At 36.5% G+C, this 20,846-nt stretch overlaps 2 protein-coding genes across 6 annotated transcripts in view; one reads left to right on the top strand and one right to left on the bottom strand.

Annotated features, from left to right (window-relative positions):
• The window catches only part of LOC105224998 (uncharacterized), a 52,858-nt gene extending 50,572 nt beyond the window's left edge, over positions 1 to 2,286 (bottom strand). Inside the window, exons 1-2 of one of the 4 annotated variants that reach the window (XM_049456569.1) lie at positions 1,506 to 2,285; positions 439 to 1,410 (exon numbers count right to left, since the gene is read on the bottom strand). In XM_049456569.1, coding sequence (XP_049312526.1) covers positions 439 to 1,203 — 765 coding nt within the window. In that variant the 5' untranslated portion in view covers positions 1,204 to 1,410; positions 1,506 to 2,285. Of the gene's footprint in view, positions 1 to 438 lie in introns of all 4 variants that reach the window. The other 3 variants (XM_049456570.1, XM_049456571.1, XM_019989772.3) reach the window with 3 other exon arrangements.
• The window catches only part of LOC105225017 (E3 ubiquitin-protein ligase highwire), a 161,568-nt gene that overhangs the window by 106,413 nt on the left and 34,309 nt on the right, over positions 1 to 20,846 (top strand). The gene's annotated exons all lie outside the window — the stretch shown is intronic.

Here is a 20,846-nt window from a genome sequence, read left to right as displayed (position 1 = left end):
AAATCGCCGATATTAGAGCTTTATACCATATGGCTGCCATATGAAGTGACCGTTTGAAATCAATTTCTGGTAGGGGAACCTTTTTAATTGTATTATGGCTTTGGTGCAAGCAAAATTCACATATTTTATTGTTTTTTAACTACGTTGGTGGTTTTTGAAAAAAAAAAAAAAATTCTATGATCTTTAAATGATATTGACCCGGTTTAAAACTTATCAGTAAGTTATTTTTGTAGACTTTTTCAGTTCGATGCTTGATGTACCTGAAATGTCCAGCCTGCTGAAGCTTATACCTTTACTATTGACATACTTCACTTCACATTATTTGCGTTCAATAGTATTTTTGAATAATCTTTCCTAGCTTTTCAATTTCAATTCTAAACCGATTTCCCCAATTCTAACCTCTCAAATATTTATAAACAGTAATAGCTTCTTACTCACCCTCGATTTTCGGTTATTATAGTCACAAGTGACATGCACATAGATGTCACGAACGCAGCTACATACATCACAGATATCCATGCGTCGCGCATTATCCATCAAACTCCATATCGATAAGTCGTTATTCACTTGTGCGGCCATCGGCGATGGTTCCTTATTGGGGCGCGCAAGCTGCGTTCCAGTGTTAGTGTTGCCTTCCAAAGCGTTCGCAACCATTTGTTGTGTGTAGAAGTGTTGTGGTTTAATTTTGTTGCCATCATAACCGAAGCGAGCGGTTGGCGATAATTCGTGATGACGCCGCTGACGACCACTCACATTTTCGCTACCATTTCCGGCATCAGCCTCCTCCTCGTCATAGTAGTCATCGTCTAGATCTGAGTTGGCCGCTGCAGCGTTATTCTTATCAGCAGTTTCTTGAGACGTCACAGCGAGTGAACGCTTCAAGTGCCGCTTTGACGCTAAGAAAGCCTCTGCATCGACCACAGCATTGAGTGACGGAGTGGGTGGTGAGGTGTGCAATGCTGGCGCCGGCTCAGCAGCTAGTGCAGTGGCTGGCGCAGGTACACAGGTGACGGCAGAGAGAAGGCAACCGAGTGTTAACAATAACAAAAGAAACGCTTTGCAGCATATTGTGGCAGTTAATGGCAAATTTGGGCACGTTTTTGTGTTTGCTACCGCGCTGCTGTCGCTGGCGGATGTGGTGGTGGGCGGAGTTGTCACGGCGGGCGCGCAGGCGCGGAGGGCTTTGCTGTGCAGTTGAGGCATTTCGGTAATATTTAGGTGTTGCTTTGAACGGAATTTGGTTATAATTTTGAAAATTTTGATATACTTATGCAATATGTTCGCTTTAGAGTGTGTTTAACTCTTTTGGATTTCACAATATTGCAATTTGCTTGTGTGCAAAATTTAATTTTTGGTGAAGTTCATCTAAATTGGTTTGAGTTACTGCCACGAGCAGGTCTGCGGTGAACACTTAAAAAAATAATTTAATACATTTTTTTATTTTTAATTATATTTTTTATTTCATCATCAAATTTTGTGTTTGTTTTTATTTTTAGCGTAATTACCACAAGTTGGCCTAGGCACTGCACTTTTTTTGTTATTTACTGTTGCTTAAAACACGCTCACTTTTAAACCCGGCACTAAAAATGAGCTCGTGTGATTTTTTCACGATTTTTTCAAAACAATTTTACTTAAATTTTATCTTTTTATTTAATTTTGCAGCTGTAAAAATTGCTGGCCATAATCTTTATTAGTTAAAAATTTTTCACAAACATTTTCTTTTCACTTTGCTTTGAGCTGCAGCTATTTCTTAATTATTTTCCACAATTATGCACAGTAACAACAATAACAACACAGCTTAAGCAGTCGCCACAAAGCCAACACCTCGCAAAAGATTTGATTCTGCGCTTTTTCTTGGTTTGGTTAAGTTTGCTTTCACGGCTTCAACAAAAACACACACACTTTTCTTGAATTTACTATTATTTTTTCTTTTTCTTTCCCCCTTGGAAATCTTCTTGCACTAGTAACTTCAATTTCCGCTCGCTATTTGTAAATTGTTTTCTCGCTCTAATTTAGGCTAATTGATTCCTTTGTTGTTCGTCTACGAGAATTAAATTTGCTTAATTCTTTGACATTCATTTTTGTATATCTTTTCGTATATACGTCTAACTGTATGTGTTATACTATGCCTGCATTCACATAAATATTTTATCTTTTGACTATAAATATACACAAATGAAATCACCAGCCAACGAGCCGCACACGCACGTTAACGTCTGCTTAAACGCTTATGAAACAAGCTAAACCGTTCCGCACGACAGTTCCACAAGGTCTGAGAAATACCAAAATACATGATCGGACAAGAATGCTTCAATTTTCATTCAGCAACTTACTCTGCTCTTGAGTGCAGCAAATCGAGTGGAGTGTGCGCAGCTCTCAGCTATTGCTCGCTCTCTTGTTGGTATTCTGATTGGACAATTGTCGCTGACTGCGTGAGCGGAACGCAATATAACCCAGTGAGAATTTTTTGTTTTATATCAAAGCAAAACAGTTAATTTCATAAAAAATTTTGCTTACCGTTTGTTTTTGTATTAATATTTTATATCATTTCTCTTTTGATCAAAGTTGCGAAACCCCTAGTTTTCTGTAAAATGGAAGAACTGTAAATTAGCTAATAACCGAAACTTTTTATGAACAAACCAGTTTTGGTTCATACTTTTGAAATTGAATCATACTTTTGAAATTGATATATGTATGTATGTACATATATACTAACTTCGACAGCTTTCATTACAACAACTAAAGTGTTACTCATTTCGATGTTCCCTATTTTGTTAAAGGAAAAAGACAGAAACTTTAAATTTAATGGGGTACATTTATTATGATCCGAAAGATTATCTCCTGCATATGTTGACTGCATCTACGTCTCTTATTGTTCATGCATTGCGTGCAATTTCCGATGACTCGTTCGAGCATTTCGACTGGTAACTGGCGAAGGACACACTTGAAGTTTTCTCAAGGTTGGAATCGCAGCGAGATTGTCCGTAGAGACTTTAGACTTTACATAGCGCCCCGGAATAAAGTCTAACGGTATGATATCACACGATGATTCCACCAACCCACAATCCATACCAACCTTTTGAATCTCTTTAGGTTGCTCTTCGTCCCAATTGTGGCAATTTTTCTTGTTTACATACCAAAGAAATTACAGAAATGGGTACCATCGCTGAACAAATTTTGACTCGAAAACGTCTTCTTGGAACTTTTCAAGAGCCCGTAGAGCAAAACGATGTCGCTTTGGAAGGTCGAACGATTTCAGTTCTTACACAAGTAGTCGATTCTCCTCGGCCTTGGTGTACACTCTCAGCTACAGCTGCTTTATCTCTGCATGCTGGACGTGGTCTATTTGTCGAAGGGCGCGAAACACATTATTTACAGAAAGCAAGCAATACTGAACGAAAATAACATGACAGCTTGACACGACTCATGCGTGATCTGCAGAAAGGCTATTGAAAAAATTACCTTTACTTGGATCTATCTATCTATTAAATCTAACGTTGCCTTTAGCAATATTCTGTGTCACATTTCGTGAAGATAACTTTACCTAATAAAAATGTTTCCAAACAAGGACTTGACTTTGAGAGATCATAGTATGATTGTTACATCTCATAGTGGTGCGATAGCGCCGGTTCCGATAAATGAGCAGTTTTTGGAAAGAGAAATATGAGAATTACTGTGAAACTGTGTGACAGACAGATATGGCTAAATCGACTTATCTCGTAACCTGGTACCACGGGGAGCAGTAAGCACTTGGAGGTAAAACTCCAATCTGCTCATTGGGTTTGGTCCTTTGTGGAGATTCGTGGTGGCTGTGGTTAAAACCCAAATCGCGGGAAGAACTGACTTTGTCAGTTCAAATGTGGAGTTGCATTGCAACCTGGCATCGTGCACATAGTACGGAAGAGGTTTTAGATGGGTCTCGAACCCTACCAAGGTGGTTAGTGCATCCATGTCACACTGCCGATTGGTATTGAAAATCGTTACCCAGTTTTCAGGGCGCTGATCGACGCATTGGATTGATCCGTTGTGCTTCTGAGCACCGTGGATTTAGGCCTTCGCAGGTAGGATCCCACGTAAAACACTCTCGACTGTTATCTCGTCACGATTATAACTTGTTATATACATACTTTATAGGGTCTTTGACATTGACTCTGGGTAATATAAACTTTTTGGGAAAATTAATATATCCTGTACGGAGTATATAAATATATTTTGTTACCCAAATTTCTACAATACTCTCTACAGCTGAATACTTTGCCGAGTTTTAAAATTTATTGGAATAAAATTCTTTCAATAAATTAAATGATACCGCAAACCCAAATGTAATATGATTTTTATTAAACTAATCTCTTCAAGAAAGTTCCAATAAATCAGATAAACTAATTTTACTTAAATCTGGTAACGTTGCCTCTCCAATCGTACACATTTCCTCAAATACTAACTTGTGTTATTAATAATGTCAAAAGAGAAAAATGAAATTGAGTACCTCACCTACTCTCTTATCTTTTGTTGAGTGTTTTCACAGTTCTTTGATCATACTGTACGGTATAAAGAGTCTTTAAAACAGTGGTCGGCATTTCTTAGCAAAATTTTGCAAACTAACTTCACACGTACGCTTACGCTCTATCGCTCAGTCGTTGTCGAGCCAGCAACGAATTAACATCATGTAAGACTGTAGAGCAAAACCAAATATGCCCTGCGAGAAATATTTTATGATTCTAAATGCCTATGGTGCCATGCAATGCCTTTTATGTTCCAAGTCTTTTGAAAATAATATGGAATATATCCTTAAAAGACATTTTGTTAATTTTCATTATACTATTAATTATTTAGATTAGATGCTTAATTTTAATTCCAATTTCTCACTGGGCTACTTTTTTTTCGTGCTCACCAACACAGTGACAGATCCTCTCATGCCGACCACTGCCTTAAACTTTAAACCCCATCCGTACCAAATACATATAACTTATTGTATTTAGGCTTGTTTGCTCGTTCTTTGTAGCAACCTTCGTTGCAGTGCGCAGTGCATTCGTATATATTTATAAACGAGTTAGGAAATACATACATATATACATAATTACAGCTGATCTTGTTTATGCTCTATTTGTTGTTGTTTTCCATGTTTTGATTATAGCTTTGTAAACGTTTCTGCCGTTGGTCAAGTTTGAAAACTTGTTTTACGAACCATACAACTTCACATTATCAACAAGTATATTTTTATGGTTAGTTGCCACTACGAAGCGCCTCACTTTACAGCTACATTAGTTTTTTGTATACATACATACATAAGTTTAAATATACATACATACATATATGTTAGTTATATATTTGTATGTATTTGAATACATTGGGGTTTGTAACGCCAATTCACTTGACTTCTTGCAGCCTTTGTTTAAACCGGTAGTGGCTCGATCGCTTAGCAAGCATGCGTTTGAAGAGCGAGAGCCGGGTGAGAGAGTGAGTAGGATAAGTACAAATGTGAAGAGACGGATTGACGGTTTAATTGAATGCAACTAAAAGTGTTTGCATGCAATTAAAATTTTCTTCTTTTGATATTATTTATTGCATTTGAGTGTCGATAATTGGAATTGAATGTTCGCATGAGTGAAAAATACGTGCTGTATGCATACATTCATATACATATATAGGTATATGTACATATACGTATGTACTTATGTACACATGTACATACATATGTACAACGGAAGAGGTTGGTGTAAAAACGCATTTTTATGAGAATATTGTATTTAGTGCTTTAAGAGGTTATATTCACTGGAAAAGAAATTTTATTAAACAAATAAATAACAAAATTTTAGTCAGGATGACTTTTCTGCTAAAATTATCTTAAATCTAAAAATCAATCAAATTTATTATTACTAGAGATAAATATAAGGACCTGCCGAAATTTTGATTTTTGACAAAATATCGGCTTTACAATAGAAACAACCCTAGAGGGACCTTAAAAAATCCAAATTATTATCAAAACTTTATTCCTTGGATCATTATCTAGCAAATGTATTTAAGTAGCTTGTATGAAAATGCGCGTGATGCTTTTCTTTACTAGACTTTACACATCCCCACCAGAAACAGAAAAAAACCTTACGGCGTGATGTCACACGATCTTGGTGGGCAATCGACTGGCCCAAAACGTAAAATTATCTGCTCACCGAAATGTACCTGTACTCTCAATAAATTCATTGATTGATGCGATGTGTGGAAAGTGGCGACGTCTTGTTGAACCCAAATATCCTCGAGGTCACGAGTTTCAATATCGGGCATCAAATAGGCAGTTATCTCGGCGCGATTTAAGATCTCGACGAAAAATACACCAAGTCATTCCATACTTCAGACCGAGTTGATGCGAATGGCGCCGAATCGACTCCTCACGGTTTTCGTGTGCACTGTCAGCTGCTATATACATATGTATTCCAGAATATGTGACGAAATTCGGTCGAGTGTTGAGTGCTGCAATCCATACAGAAAACAAAAAACTAAATGCAAAAGTATTTTTCATGCAATAAGTCGCAGCAAAAGAAATACAACCCTGCATTAGCTATAAATTAGGAGTTCCTGTACATTTCATGCACTCTTGCCTTGTATTTTATGTAATTGTTTATACCCTGAATATGATATAAAGGGTGATTTTTTAAGAGCTTGATAACTTTTTTAAAAAAAAAAACGCATAAAATTTGCAAAATCTCATCGGTTCTTTATTTGAAACGTTAGATTGGTTCATGACATTTACTTTTTGAAGATAATTTCATTTAAATGTTGACCGCGGCTGCGTCTTAGGTGGTCCATTCGGAAAGTCCAATTTTGAGCAACTTTTTCGAGCATTTCGGCCGGAATAGCCCGAATTTCTTCGGAAATGTTGTCTTCCAAAGCTGGAATAGTTGCTGGCTTATTTCTGTAGACTTTAGACTTGACGTAGCCCCACAAAAAATAGTCTAAAGGCGTTAAATCGCATGATCTTGGTGGCCAACTTACGGGTCCATTTCTTGAGATGAATTGTTGTCCGAAGTTTTCCCTCAAAATGGCCATAGAATCGCGAGCTGTGTGGCATGTAGCGCCATCTTGTTGAAACCACATGTCAACCAAGTTCAGTTCTTCCATTTTTGGCAACAAAAAGTTTGTTAGCATCGAACGATAGCGATCGCCATTCACCGTAACGTTGCGTCCAACAGCATCTTTGAAAAAATACGGTCCAATGATTCCACCAGCGTACAAACCACACCAAACAGTGCATTTTTCGGGATGCATGGGCAGTTCTTGAACGGCTTCTGGTTGCTCTTCACCCCAAATGCGGCAATTTTTACGTAGCCATTCAACCAGAAATGAGCCTCATCGCTGAACAAAATAAAGCGCGAAACACATTTCGAACCGAACACTGATTTTGGTAATAAAATTCAATGATTTGCAAGCGTTGCTCGTTAGTAAGTCTATTCATGATGAAATGTCAAAGCATACTGAGCATCTTTCTCTTTGACACCATGTCTGAAATCCCACGTGATCTGTCAAATACTAATGCATGAAAATCCTAACCTCAAAAAAATCACCCGTTATTAAGTTTGCTATGAAGTTAAGGGAACGTCGGATAGTTTACAAAATGTACATAGAAATTATCGGCGTGACAAGCTGAGTCGATTTACCGTGCCATTCTGTACTGTGGTACAGTCTCAAGTCTCTAAATTTGAGATTTTAAGTTAGAGACAATTTTTGAGGCTTGAGACGATTTTGCTATTCTGTAAGTAACAGTCACAAAATCTATTATATTTCATTATTCAGAGATGTTTTTACATGTGAATGAAAATAAATATGTCGATAACAAATATTAAATTTTCTATAACATAGTCAAATACATAATTATCAATAAGAATAAAAATATATGTTGACTCACAATATTTACGAAATATCTGTAAAATTTATTTAGTTTTAACGTTTTCGTGTTTGAGTTGCTTACAAAATATAAAACACGACAATTGATTAATATCTATGATGATCTCTATTCAGTATATTCAAAATGGCAAACAAGAGTTTTTTTTTTAGTTTTGTGACCTGCTAGCTATCAGGTCTCAAATTTGAGGCAATATTTTGCGACTAACACTAGAGACTGTTTAGTGAATAGTAACTAGTCTCTAATTGAGACTTTACCTCAATATGTCTCAAATAGAGACTGGTTACAGAATCGCGCTATTGGTCATGTTCGTCTATCTGAATATACTCGTAAGCGAACTAGTCATTAAATTTGGATATTGATCTGAAATTTTGCATATATGTTATTTTCTACACAAGAAACTCCACATTTGTACGAACTGTCTATATAGAAAAGTTTTTTATTTAACGAGATACCGTTACGAAATTTGGCATGGATTATTGTCTAAAGCAATCGTGTAATCTCCAAAGAAATTGTTCAGATCGGACCACTATAGCAAATACCTGCCATATAAACTGAACGAGCGGAATTAAGAGCTTGTATGGAAAACTTTTTCATTTAAGGAGATATCGTCACAAAATTCGGCATGGATTATTGTTTAACCCTGGACGTGCAAAGCAGCATACCGCAATCTTGGAAGAAAATTTTCAGATCGGATCACTACATATAACATTAGCATCCATATAAACTGAAAAATCAAAATAATTATGGTCCAGCTGTCAAATTCTTTCCAAATATTTCAAGTTCTTTACAGCAAAATATAAAGCATTCTTCCTTTATATGCAACGACCTCCTTGTTCAAAATCCATATTGTGCATCAACCACTTTCATTCTCCATTTCATAGCAGCAAGACAACTTGTATCCCGGCCACTGGTTGCTCTATAAATAGATTTGCACTCATTTATTTTTAAAAAGTTAACGTCGACGAGATAACAAAAAAAAGATAATCATAAAGTGAAAATAAAACATAAATAAATAAGAAATTATTTGCTGAAATGCCGAAGCAACGCACGCGGGTTGTTTACACATTTGCCTGCCAGCTGCCTGCCGTTCAGATAAAATCAAAATCGCTGTAACGCTGTAACGCTAATCTGCACTGGAGCACTTAATACCAATCAGTAAGCACCCGCTGGGTGCTTCCCGGGCGGGAAGCAAGCCGATTTTAAACGAAAAGAAATGTGAAAATTTTAGCGAGCAAATATGCAGTCCGCCATTAAGATACATAAAATATTTGATGTTGCACACTCCCACAAATATACATACATACATGTATGTACATACATGTGTATGGGCAATGCTAAGAGACTGAAGCATGCACATTTGTATAGAACATACTTACAAACAAACATGTGTATGAATATAGTACATATACGCAGATTTAAAATTTAAATACATACATATGTGCATCTTCACACATTTGAGTTTCCAATGTGCATTCGCACATCCTCTAGCATAAACACTTGAATTTATACATATACTATGTATATACATATATGCGTGTGTATATATGTAACTATAAGTACATATGAACATATGTGCATACATATGTTATGCCGGAATCTACAATTTCGTGTCTCTAGGTGCTTTTGCTCTTGTCTAAAATTGAGGCAATACGAGTGTAAAAGATCCATAAGTTCGCGTATTATTATAATTCTCGAACAGTTAGTTGAACTCAGCTGCTCGAAGACATAGGCCATATATGTATGTATATATAGATAATTATATTTATTTCTATTACATACAAATATTTGCAGTTTTAAAGCACACCCTATAGGGTAATTAATATATCCGTCAGACTGCGCCTGTATCTCTACTTGAAACGCAAATATTTTTGGAATCAGAAATTTTCTGATTATGAACTTTCTTTTGTTGTTTTTGCTGTAGTGGTTAATGTAATGTTGATAGCTTTTGACTGGATAAAAACCCGGATGCGTTCCGACGGACTTACGGAACGGAGATGGGAGAGTAAAATTTTCTTAAGACTTTCCGTGTGTGAATCATGGTAGAATCAATCACAGACTAGAAAGCGAACCTTATTTATCCCACCTAAAAGATTCGATATGTCAAATTAACCCGACTTTATCGCCATCTTGTGTGAAAAAAAAAATCATTTTCTTATTACTACAATCGTATTTCCCATACGTTTTGGGTAACATTTTGATTCTGTGGTCACATACCTTTGGAAATACTTATAAAAATGAGGACCTCATGAAAAAGCTTCTGATAAAAAGGGGAGGGTTATCGTGAGTCCTCTAGGTTCAGTCATATTCTCGCGACACGACACCATAGTCAAGCCCATTATGTTCTGTGGAATCTTTATGTGGCGGAAGGCTCTAGAAAAGACTACATTTGCAAAGAAACGCGAAAGCGTTCAACGGGCGGCGTTCATCAGCATGTATGATGCACTAAGGTCCACTCCAATCATGGCACTTAACGCTATCTTGCACATAGTGCACGCAGACTTCTTCGGAAAGCGAAAGTTGCCATCAGACTCAGAGAATCTGGGTTACTAAAAAAACACGTATCTCAACACTCGGATATCCTCCAAACCTTGACTTCATACCGGATCCTAGGATCATGGTGTCGCCAAATCGAACTCTGGCGGCTCCTTCTCTGCCCATATACAGGATTTTATCTTTTCTATGGCTTAACAAAGGGCTTCATATGACAGTCCACGTGCAATCTCTCTCGATCAGTCATCTAAGTTGAGCTACTACCTTTGGCAATCTTAAGAAGTTTCGAACATTAACAAATAGAAATAAAAAAATTTGATTTTAGATGAAATAAGAAATATTACAAAAGTCGCAGAAAGCCAAAAATTTCGCACAGGGATTGCACTCTTGTTCACCCTGAGGGTGGTGCTCCTAAACTAAATATTCGCTAGTGTGGAGACATAACAACGCAACAACAATGTACAGGCCAAAATAAATATGTATTCTACCTAAATAGTCTATGGCTGGCATGCACAGACAGTCGCTTATTGCAATACTTTAGCTTCCATGTGGGTACAGTGGTGTGCGCTTAAATGGCATTCTTTTAAAATCAAATGTTTAAAACATATATAAAATATTAGGCGATGAAATGTTCTAAATTAAGGTTTTTACTGTTTACGCAATGATCATAACTCTTAAGAATATATATATATATATATCTAAGAAGTTAATAATGTTGGGGTGAAGCTAAGGTTAAGATGTAAAATTGCCCGATTTTAAAAATGCAGTTTCGAGGTAAACGTTCGTTATTTGTATAATGTTTTTAGAATTCTAGAGTGTACTTTACGCCACCAAATATTATAAACGTTCTTGTTTTTCGTTTAGTTTGGCCTAACTCCATAATAAAGGGCCTTTGTTTGTAGAGATGTGGCTTTAAGGAAGAAATAAAACGCATGTAATTTGATGTGGTGACCTAGAATTTAGTTTTATTTTAAAGATAAGGGTTTGCCACTATGTTTTAGAAACGATTTTATGACTGTTATTATTGACTCGAATAACGCGCCGAATGTTCTCATCCAAGGCGTCAATCGTCTCGGATTTATTTTCGTAGACATGCGACTTCACATAACTCCACAAAAAATAGTTCTTGCAGGCCTCGACCCAGCACGACGACGGAGATAATGAGTTTAACAATAGTGTCCTTCAATAAGTGGATTGTTTCGTTCGCTGTATGACATATAGCGCCACCTTGTTGTAACCAAAGATCGTTCACATCAACAGCAGCCAATTCAGTCACGATAAAGTCATTACTAATGGGTTTATAGCGTTCTCCTTTGACTGTACAATTATGACCGGCTTCATTTTTGTATAAATATGGAACAATGATTCTCTCTGTCCATAGAAAACAACAAACAGTATCTTTTTGAGGATGTAATGGCAAAGGAAGAGGAGATCTCCACTCTGTTGAAAAGACCTGGGTAAGAGAACCTGTAAAAAGGAGAACGACTGGCACGCTATTGTCAACTCGGCTATAAGTGCGTAAGCGGTGGCTACGCCAATAAAGAAGAAGAAAAATGGCGTCTCAACAATGGCTTATGGCTTATCATCACTCCAAATGCGATCATGTTCGTTTTAATTAACGTACCCATTTAATTAAAAGTCAGTTTCTGCGCTGAACAAAAATTTCTGTGTGTATAGGGATCACTGGTCATCTCGTTTTGGACCCATTCACCGAAGGGGACAAGCTCTTGATGGTCTTTCGGCTTCAATTCTGGCACAAGCTGGATTTTATAGACGCGCCAACCAAGATTCCTCTTCCGAAAATATGAATTTTCGGTTACACCAACACTTAGCCCATCCCTACTTGTAATGATATAATTTTGGTTATTACTTTTAACTGAAATTATCTGCTTTTGCAAGCCTTCGTGGTGCCAATTATGTGCGCATCACTGTAAATACATGGTATTATTCATATGCTTGTACTTTGAAAATGAAAGTGGTGCCGGCTTGTTAACGAACTGACTGTAATTTATTCTACATACACATGCGCATACTTACGTACGGTGGGCACGATGCATTTGCAGTGAGGATTTCTTAATCGCACTGACCGTGCACACAGCAAATATGCACTTGCGCTTACATACATACGCACAGTCAAATGCCGAGTCAGACAGGCGTGCGCACATAAATTCAACTGCGTTTGACTTGAGCGTTTTGTCACCGAAATTGTTTTCATATAAAAGTACTTAAAGTGTGTAATTACTGAAAAGCAGGAAAATTTATTCTTAAAAGCGATAGAACACAATGTTTCTACTTTTCTACTTATTATTACATTATTTTATTGTTATTGTTTTAATATTGTAATTTATACTCGTATGAATATCAATCATACTCTTCGTTTGTTAGCTGTAGTTGTGTGTGGTTAGGCTATTTATGGTGACTGATTCTGCTTATCAGTTAGTTTGTGCTTTTGTTTTTGTAGTTTTTATGTGTGTGTGTTTTATGTAGAAAGCCGCATAATGGGTCACTTCTGTTGGGTATTCAACTGTTGTGATAACGTTGTTTTTAGCGCCGTCGAGTTTATCTACGAGCAAATGCATTCGGAATTATGACTGTAGATACACTCATACAAGCACATACTTATTACATACATACATATGTATGTATAATATATTAACATATGTTTGCAGGTTTGTTTTCCTTATCAGCGATATGGTATTGCATTCCTCGCATAATGCTTCCATATGAGAGTTGAGTTCTTATCGCATTCTTTGTGGATTTAACTAATAGACTTTCGCTAATTACAATTTCGATCCATATTTGTTGCTAGGTCCATATTTATCATTTCGTCTCCTTTGTGTCATGCTAATCTCTTTATCAGTTCTAGTAACATAATTAACTAATCCATATCATGTTTATTATATTCCAAATAAAATTACCGTTAAGTGAGAGGTGATTGTAATTTTTGGTCTATTTCGGTCGTTGGAAGATTCATTTCTTTTACCTTTAGTTGTGATCGATGGAGTGGCGTCAACTTATACATGATGATATTAAGAGCTTAGCATATTTTAGAACATCAATTTTAGATGACTCATTCGAGCATTTCGACTGGTAACTGACGAATTATACACACGATGTTTTGCTCCAAGGCTTGAATCGCAGCCGGATTGTCCGCATAGACTTTAGACTTTACATATTCAGATCATGGTGGCCAATCGACCGGCCCAAAACGTGAAATCATCTACTCACCGAAGTGTTCTCTCAATAAATCCATTAATTGATGCGATGAGTGGGAAGTGGCGTCGTCTTGTTGAAATCAAATGTCGCTGACATCACGAGATTTAATTTCAGGCATCAAGTAGTCGTTTATCTTGCCGCGATGACGGTCACCATTGACGGTTACGGCATCATTTTTAAAGAAATATGGACCGATGATTCCACCCGGCTCACAAACCGCACCAAACCGTTGTTTTTCTAGATGATATGTGAGCTCTTGAATCTTTTGAGGTAGCTCTTCGTCCCAAATGCAGCAATTTTCCGTGTTTACATACCCATTGAGTCAGAAATGGGCCACATCGCTGAACAACTTCTTGAAACTAATCAAGAGACCATAGAACGAAGCGATGTCGCTTGGAAAGGTCGAGCGGCTTCAGTTCTTGCACATGTAGTATTTTGTACACTTTCAATTTAAGATCTCGACGTAAAATTCGTCAAGTCATTCCATACGTCAGTCCGAGTTGTTGTGAACGACGCCGAATCGACTCTCCAAGTTCTTCGTGTACACTCTCATCTACGGCTGCTATATTTTCTTCACTGTGTGCTGGACGTAGTGTATTTTCGTAATAAAGTGAAACGATTTGTAAACGTCACTTATTAATTGTTATGAATTTTTATCAATCGTTGATGCGGTTGCCTCTCAACTATAGCGACAGCGGGTGATTCTATTCTTGAAGATCTCTGCATTGTACGATAGTAAGTCTAATGCGAAGATTTTGCGGGTAAATTTGGACATATCTGAAGGATAAGCTGTGACTAATTACACGTAGAACTAGAGGTAGTAGAAGTATAACAGTCGTTAGGTTTGGATATTATGCAAGTTCTCTGAGATCGAAGAATTTGTTGCGAAGGTGTTTGTGTTTTATAATTGTATTTCCATCAAAAACTGCTTTGAAGCCAGTCTATGGACGCATTTTAAAAAATTCGAATTTTTTTTTTGTCTTAAAATACTCGTATGTCCTAAAAGCATTAGCTACATACATTTGCCACATAATGGGGGTAAAAATAATTAGTAAGACTTTGTTCATAATTTAAAAAATTTTAATTTATTCTTCAAACTCTATGTCGTCCCCCTCAAAGTAATCTCCCTTGGCCCCAATACACCTTTGCCAACGTTTTTTTTTAATCCTCGAAACAATTCTTTAAGTCAATTTCCGAAATAGCCTTCAATGCGTGTAGCGATTCACGTTTAATGTCTTCAATTGACTCAAAACGGTTTCCCCGGAGCAGTCGTTTGAGTTTGTTGAACAGCCAGAAGTCACACGGAGCTAAATCAGGCGAATTCGAAGGTTGCGGCGCGATATTGGTTGAAAATTTGGCGAAAAACTCACGAAGAATCAATGCAATATGCGACAGTGCATTATCGTGGTGCAAAAACCAAGAGTTTTCGGCCCATAATTCCTACCTCCTATAACGAATAGCTTCGCGAAGCATAACACTTAAACAGTATTCCTTGTTGACAGTTTGGAAGGTCGGAAGGAATTTGGACTGCACCACACCTCGATAGTCGAAGAAAACTGTTAACATAACCTTAATATTTGACCAATTTTGACGTGTTTTTTTCGGCTTCAACTCACCTCTGTCAATATATTCGGCCGATTCATCGTCTTCTTCTGGGTAAACATAGATACAAGACTCATCGCCAGTAATAATACGTTTCAAGACATTCTGGTAGTCGGCCAATATTGTTTCGTAGATGTTAACGCAACGCTGTTTTTTGAAAAAAAATAGTGATTTTGGAACCAATCGTGCTTCCACTTTTCTAATGTCCAAATGATATTTCAAAATTGTTTTCTTTTATCGGTTCGATATACCAACGATGCCAGTAAGATCTCTGACTGTTAATCGTCCATTCTTAAACATCAATTCCTTTATTTTATTGATTTATTTTGAGCGAAGTTGGTCATGGGAGACTATCGAACAAATCTACTTGAAGTCTTAAAAGTAGTTTCGCAGTAAGATTATCTACTCAAATACTCGTATATATTAATTCATATATCTTATGTAGATTAAGGTACTGTTTTTCAGTTTCTTTTCTCTTCAAGAAATCGCTCATTTATCGGAACCGTCGACATCGAGTCAGTATAGCAACTGACCGATCAAAACTTTTTAAATCTCTGAATGGAAACTTTTTTATATGTGAAATATGCATATTGTTTTGAGTTCAAGAGAAGCTTTTGTTGGATCATCAATCAAGAATTGAGAAAGTGAAATCTTAATCTCAAGAACACAAGACCTCAAATATGTAGAGGCTCTTAAATCGTATTTATTTCTTTAGTTTTAACAGACATTCATTGGGTATGGAGACATTTACTTTAATCAAGTACTCTATATAACCAATAATATACATACAATACGAATTCAAATAAAATTGTGGCAAACATTTTACTTAATATGTAAATAATTTTAAATTTACTGGAATATTGCGGCTTTATATGCTATCGCGAGGAGTTAGTGATAACAATTTCACGATCGGAGAAAATGTTACATGCATTTCGAAATGTGTGTGTGTATATATCAGGCGATCACATGATAATATAAATTGAGAGAGAAAAGCACCCGGAAATTGTAATAAATTCCTCGGGTAAATGATATTTTAAAAAATTTATGGACTAAGTTGGTAGGACCAACTAAATTTCGTGTGCAGAATCTTTACGGATGTTGGAAAAGGCTTACAGTGATTCAGTTTTATCAAAAACACAAGCTTACAAGTGGTACAAGACCTTCAAAGACGGTCGAGATATGTCTCGTTCTGGATGACGTTCGATGGTTCTTAAAAATCGTCAGACAAGTGTTAGAGAGATGGAAAAGAGCTCGACATCTCTCACGAGTCCGTTAGAATTATTTTGCTGAATATTTTGGGTATGAAATTTCAATTGAAACTTGTTTCGATTAAGCTGAACTCTTTTCAAAAAGTGTACGATTGTGAATTTAAAGCCCAAAAACGCAATGTATACCACCGATCAATCACCGTATTCACCATATTTGGCTCCGTGTGATTTTTTCTTGTTCCACGAACTGAAATTGCTGCTCCGTGGAACCCGTTTTCAGTCTATGGAAGAGAGAAAACAAAATTCGCTGAAGAAGCTGAAGTCCATCCCAAAAATTACTTAGAAGGCGACAAACAAAATAAATATTGATGAATAAGTAAATATTGGTAGTCGAAAAAGTCTTTTCGTATTTTCTCAATAGATGTCGTTGCAGTCGTACATATATATCCAGTGCTACCAATCACTTTGTTTCATACCATATTACAGCTGTTCAAAAATGTGTGAAAATAATGAAAAAATTCTACATATTTTAAAATTTTTGTATAAAAAATGGGAAAATGCCACCAATGAAGTTAGTGAAGTTTACGGAGACTTTGCTGTATCAGCACAACAATGGTTCGCTCGCTTCCATTCTGGAAATTTCGAAATTCGATTTACACTGATGGAATAATGTCTCTAGCTGAAAAATGGCAAAAAGTGCTCAACCAAAATAGTACATATTTTAGTATATATTTATTTATTAGTATAAACATAAAAAATAAGTGAAAGTTTGATCAGAAATACGAAACAATTTTATGACTACCCAATATTTTACGTTTTATTTACAATTTCCGGGTATTTTTTTTGTCACAATGTACGAGTAGTACATACTTATGTACATCAATAGCAAAATAAAACGCCAACGAAAATGCCAACCACGAGCTAATGATTTAACGAAAATATCCTTAGCAACGTACTTAACATAAAACAACAACAATAATAATCACTTATATACACCATAAATAATTACAGATGTAAATACTAAGTAGAAAAAAATTAATTGTTTAGTGAATCCCGTTGTTCTTATCGTCGCTTGACATTATTTCGTTAGTGTGCAACCTATTCTGTTATGAAATTATTTCATCGTGTAATAACCCTCCTGTGGAATGACTTCGACATTTCTGTGTATGGTACATATGCAAACATTTTATACATATTATACATATTTATATATTTACATATAGTATTACATATAGTATGTACATACATATATAGTACATAGTGCACTTATCATATGCGTAGAAGTATTGGTTGCCGCATTGTAAATTTGTTCATAGAAAACATTTGGGTTTCAAAGTATATATAAGGTTCATGTATCTCCATCTAAGTGTATAAGTATGGTATATACTAGTGTCGTGATTTTCAATTTAAATTTGTTGGCAAATGAAAGGAAAAGCCTTGTTAAACTGTTTTCAGTCCATGATTTGCTGTGGACTATTGGGTTTGATCTTCAAATGAAAATACAATGGAGTAATTAAGCGCAGGTTTGAACGCATGTGAGTGTGCTTCCGTTAGGGTAGTCGGTTTTTGTTGGCTAGCCGTTTTTCTTGCCCTAAGGTGCGAAAAAACAAAACAAAATTTCACATATGTATTGAACACTGAAAGACACGTATTCACGAAATAGCACTGCTCTATTGAACAAAGTTGCCATAAAAGCTATACATCGATTACTACTGATGTCTTCCAACTTTCCAATTTTACGATAACATTTTTGTAGAAAGATTTGTCTTTTGCTTGAAAATTTGCTGTCGTTTTAGTGTTTACTTTTTAATTATTGGCCAAAGTTTCTTTCCAGAGAGCATTTCCTTAAGTAAGAGAAGAGTATAGAAAAAGTCACTAATGGTAAATTTGGAGCATACGGAGAATGTGTAAGCTATCCATTTTATTGATCAGACATTGTATGCGTATTGATTGTGAGCTCCCGCTGTACCCGATTTAGACATCCCAAACACATGAACCGTTTGTACCCTTCCCACGACGGTCAGGTCTATGTAACGGAACGGTCGTGATTTTTGTATGTCCAAGGGTTGTCAACTCGGTAGCATTCCTCCAAATCACTTTAAGGATGTTTCCTTTCTTAAGAGTGTCAGCTAGCTCATTTATGGTCATCCAAAATACTTTTGTGCCTAACAGTATCTTTAGGACATCAACTAGGCTCATGGACTTCAATGCCTTTATGATATGTCCGAAATTTAATAAACTTTCCCCAAGGACGCGTATAAGACGTAAGGAAACCAAAAGACCTTTCTCTCAGAAATAAAAGTTTGAAGAATTCTATTATATAATATAAGCGATTGATTTCCTCAAAGCTTGTGTATAAAAGCAGGAGTGACTGTATGCAAAATGGTTGTAATGATCAACTACAAATATCATTCTGAGCAACTTTACTAAAGTCAAGGTTATTACTAAAAGTAAAAGATTACTTATTTTTGGTTTACGAGCCACACTTGCGCTTTTTATTGTGGTGAAATACAATTTATTTTAAGCCGTAATGATTTTTATCCAAAACAGCCTACCGATTGGCATCCAAGCATATCCCCTAATTTGTATTACTTTGTATGCGTATGCGTTGTTTCTTTGCTTTGAGGGGGTCCACGTAATTTCTTCTATATTTTTATACCCTGAACAAGGTTTGTCACGAAGTATGTAACACCCAGAGGGAAACGTGGGAGACGCTATGAGAAATACATTGAAATGATCAGTCCTTTTGTATTTGAAGGGTATTTAGTTTCGGTGCAGTTGCTTTTTTGTTTTTGGTTTGATCACCCTTTTTGCTTGCCAGTTGACACTCTATCGAATTATTTAAAAATATCACCGAAAACTTTGATTAGCTGCATCAATATGCGTGTAAATTGCTCACAATTAATTTAAAGAGCCCACTTAGCGCTGAAAGTACTTCATTTGTGGCGCTTCAACACCATCTGCCTGTCTGCAAAACAGTGGAAGCGTGGTGGGCCGTAGGCACGCTTGTCGCCTGAGGAATTTCCGCTTGTGGCGACACAATGCAATCAGAAGCCGAACAATATAAACCACCAGCCCCTTTAAATAAATAAAACGTTATTGCAGATTTTCAGTTTTGTTGTTTTTAGCATTATTCTGCGCCAAGTGCTAGGCTATTTTTAGCATTTTTCAATGCAAATGTCAATTTTCTGTTTAGGGAAGTCAATTAAATTTCACTAGAAGCACACCGCAAATGCTGGTTCATGTTGTTATTGTTATTGTTGCAGCTCTTTTAATGGCAGGCGGTTTTTGTTGACGTGGGGTCTGTCGTTTATCGGCACCAATCGTACGAACGCTTGCTCCACCACAGAGTTGGTTTGATTTATTAAGTCTGACATTTTATGCTTTTTGTTTTTGTAAGTACACATTTGTACATAAATGCCTACAATCATACATTATAATTTATATATAAATTATCTTTAAGTTAATTTGTATTATTTGTGAGCATTTTTTAATAAGAAAATTCTAAATATCAGAAGACTCCGGTTTGCGGACTCAAAATATACATATATTTGAAGCCGCTTATAAATATGTAAGTATGTATCCGTGCTTTATTTCTAAATGCTGAACTACCGCAACACTCATAATGACACATTGACGTGTCATGAATTTCAAAATCTATCCTTCAATGTGCGACGTCTTCACATCGATGACACCGCCATTTGCCACAGTTGGTCTAAGTAGCTTCCAGTGGCTGCCGAATGCCCGGTAACTATTTGATATGGCACCACCGGCTTCTAGCCGCTTGCCTTTGCATTGCAAGTACAGCCCTACTGCATTCCGTAAGATATAATATATGGAACAATGCAATTCAAATGCGTACAGTGGCGGTCTCGTTCCTAGGGACGAGTTTTGTACTAATTAACTGGTATTTTAGTCAAAATAGGAACAAATATTAGCTTCCGTTGGGCCGAACGTAGAATACCCGTAACGAATAAGGAAGTTTTTTAAATTTTATCGTGCAGTTATTATGATCGATATCGGCGATTCCGACAAATTAGCAAAATTTCAGATCGATATCTCAAAAACTCAGGGAGTACTTCACGTATATATAGAAAAACAGACGGAGGTGGGTAAATAAGCCCTGCTCGTCACGCTGATCTTTTATATTTTCTTCTTTATTGGCGTAGACGTACGCGGTTATAACCGTGTTTTCAACAGCGCGCTAGTCGTTCTTCCTTTTCGCTGTTTGGCGCCAATTGGAAATTCCATGCGAAGCTAGATCATTCTCCGATAGAAAGGGAGTGGAGATCTTTCTCTTCCTCTATTTTCCTCGCCGGGTACTGCGTCGAATACTCTCAGAGCTGTAGTGTTTTCTTCCATTCGGACGGTTGAACTATATTAATGTCTTCAACACTTATATGTTGTAGAACTTCGCTGTAATGCGGATTATG

This window comes from Bactrocera dorsalis, chromosome 4 (assembly GCF_023373825.1).
Source record: "Bactrocera dorsalis isolate Fly_Bdor chromosome 4, ASM2337382v1, whole genome shotgun sequence".
Classification (NCBI taxonomy): domain Eukaryota; kingdom Metazoa; phylum Arthropoda; class Insecta; order Diptera; family Tephritidae; genus Bactrocera; species Bactrocera dorsalis.
Note: the sequence above shows the minus strand (reverse complement) of the source record. Positions and strands in the feature narration are given on the sequence as shown.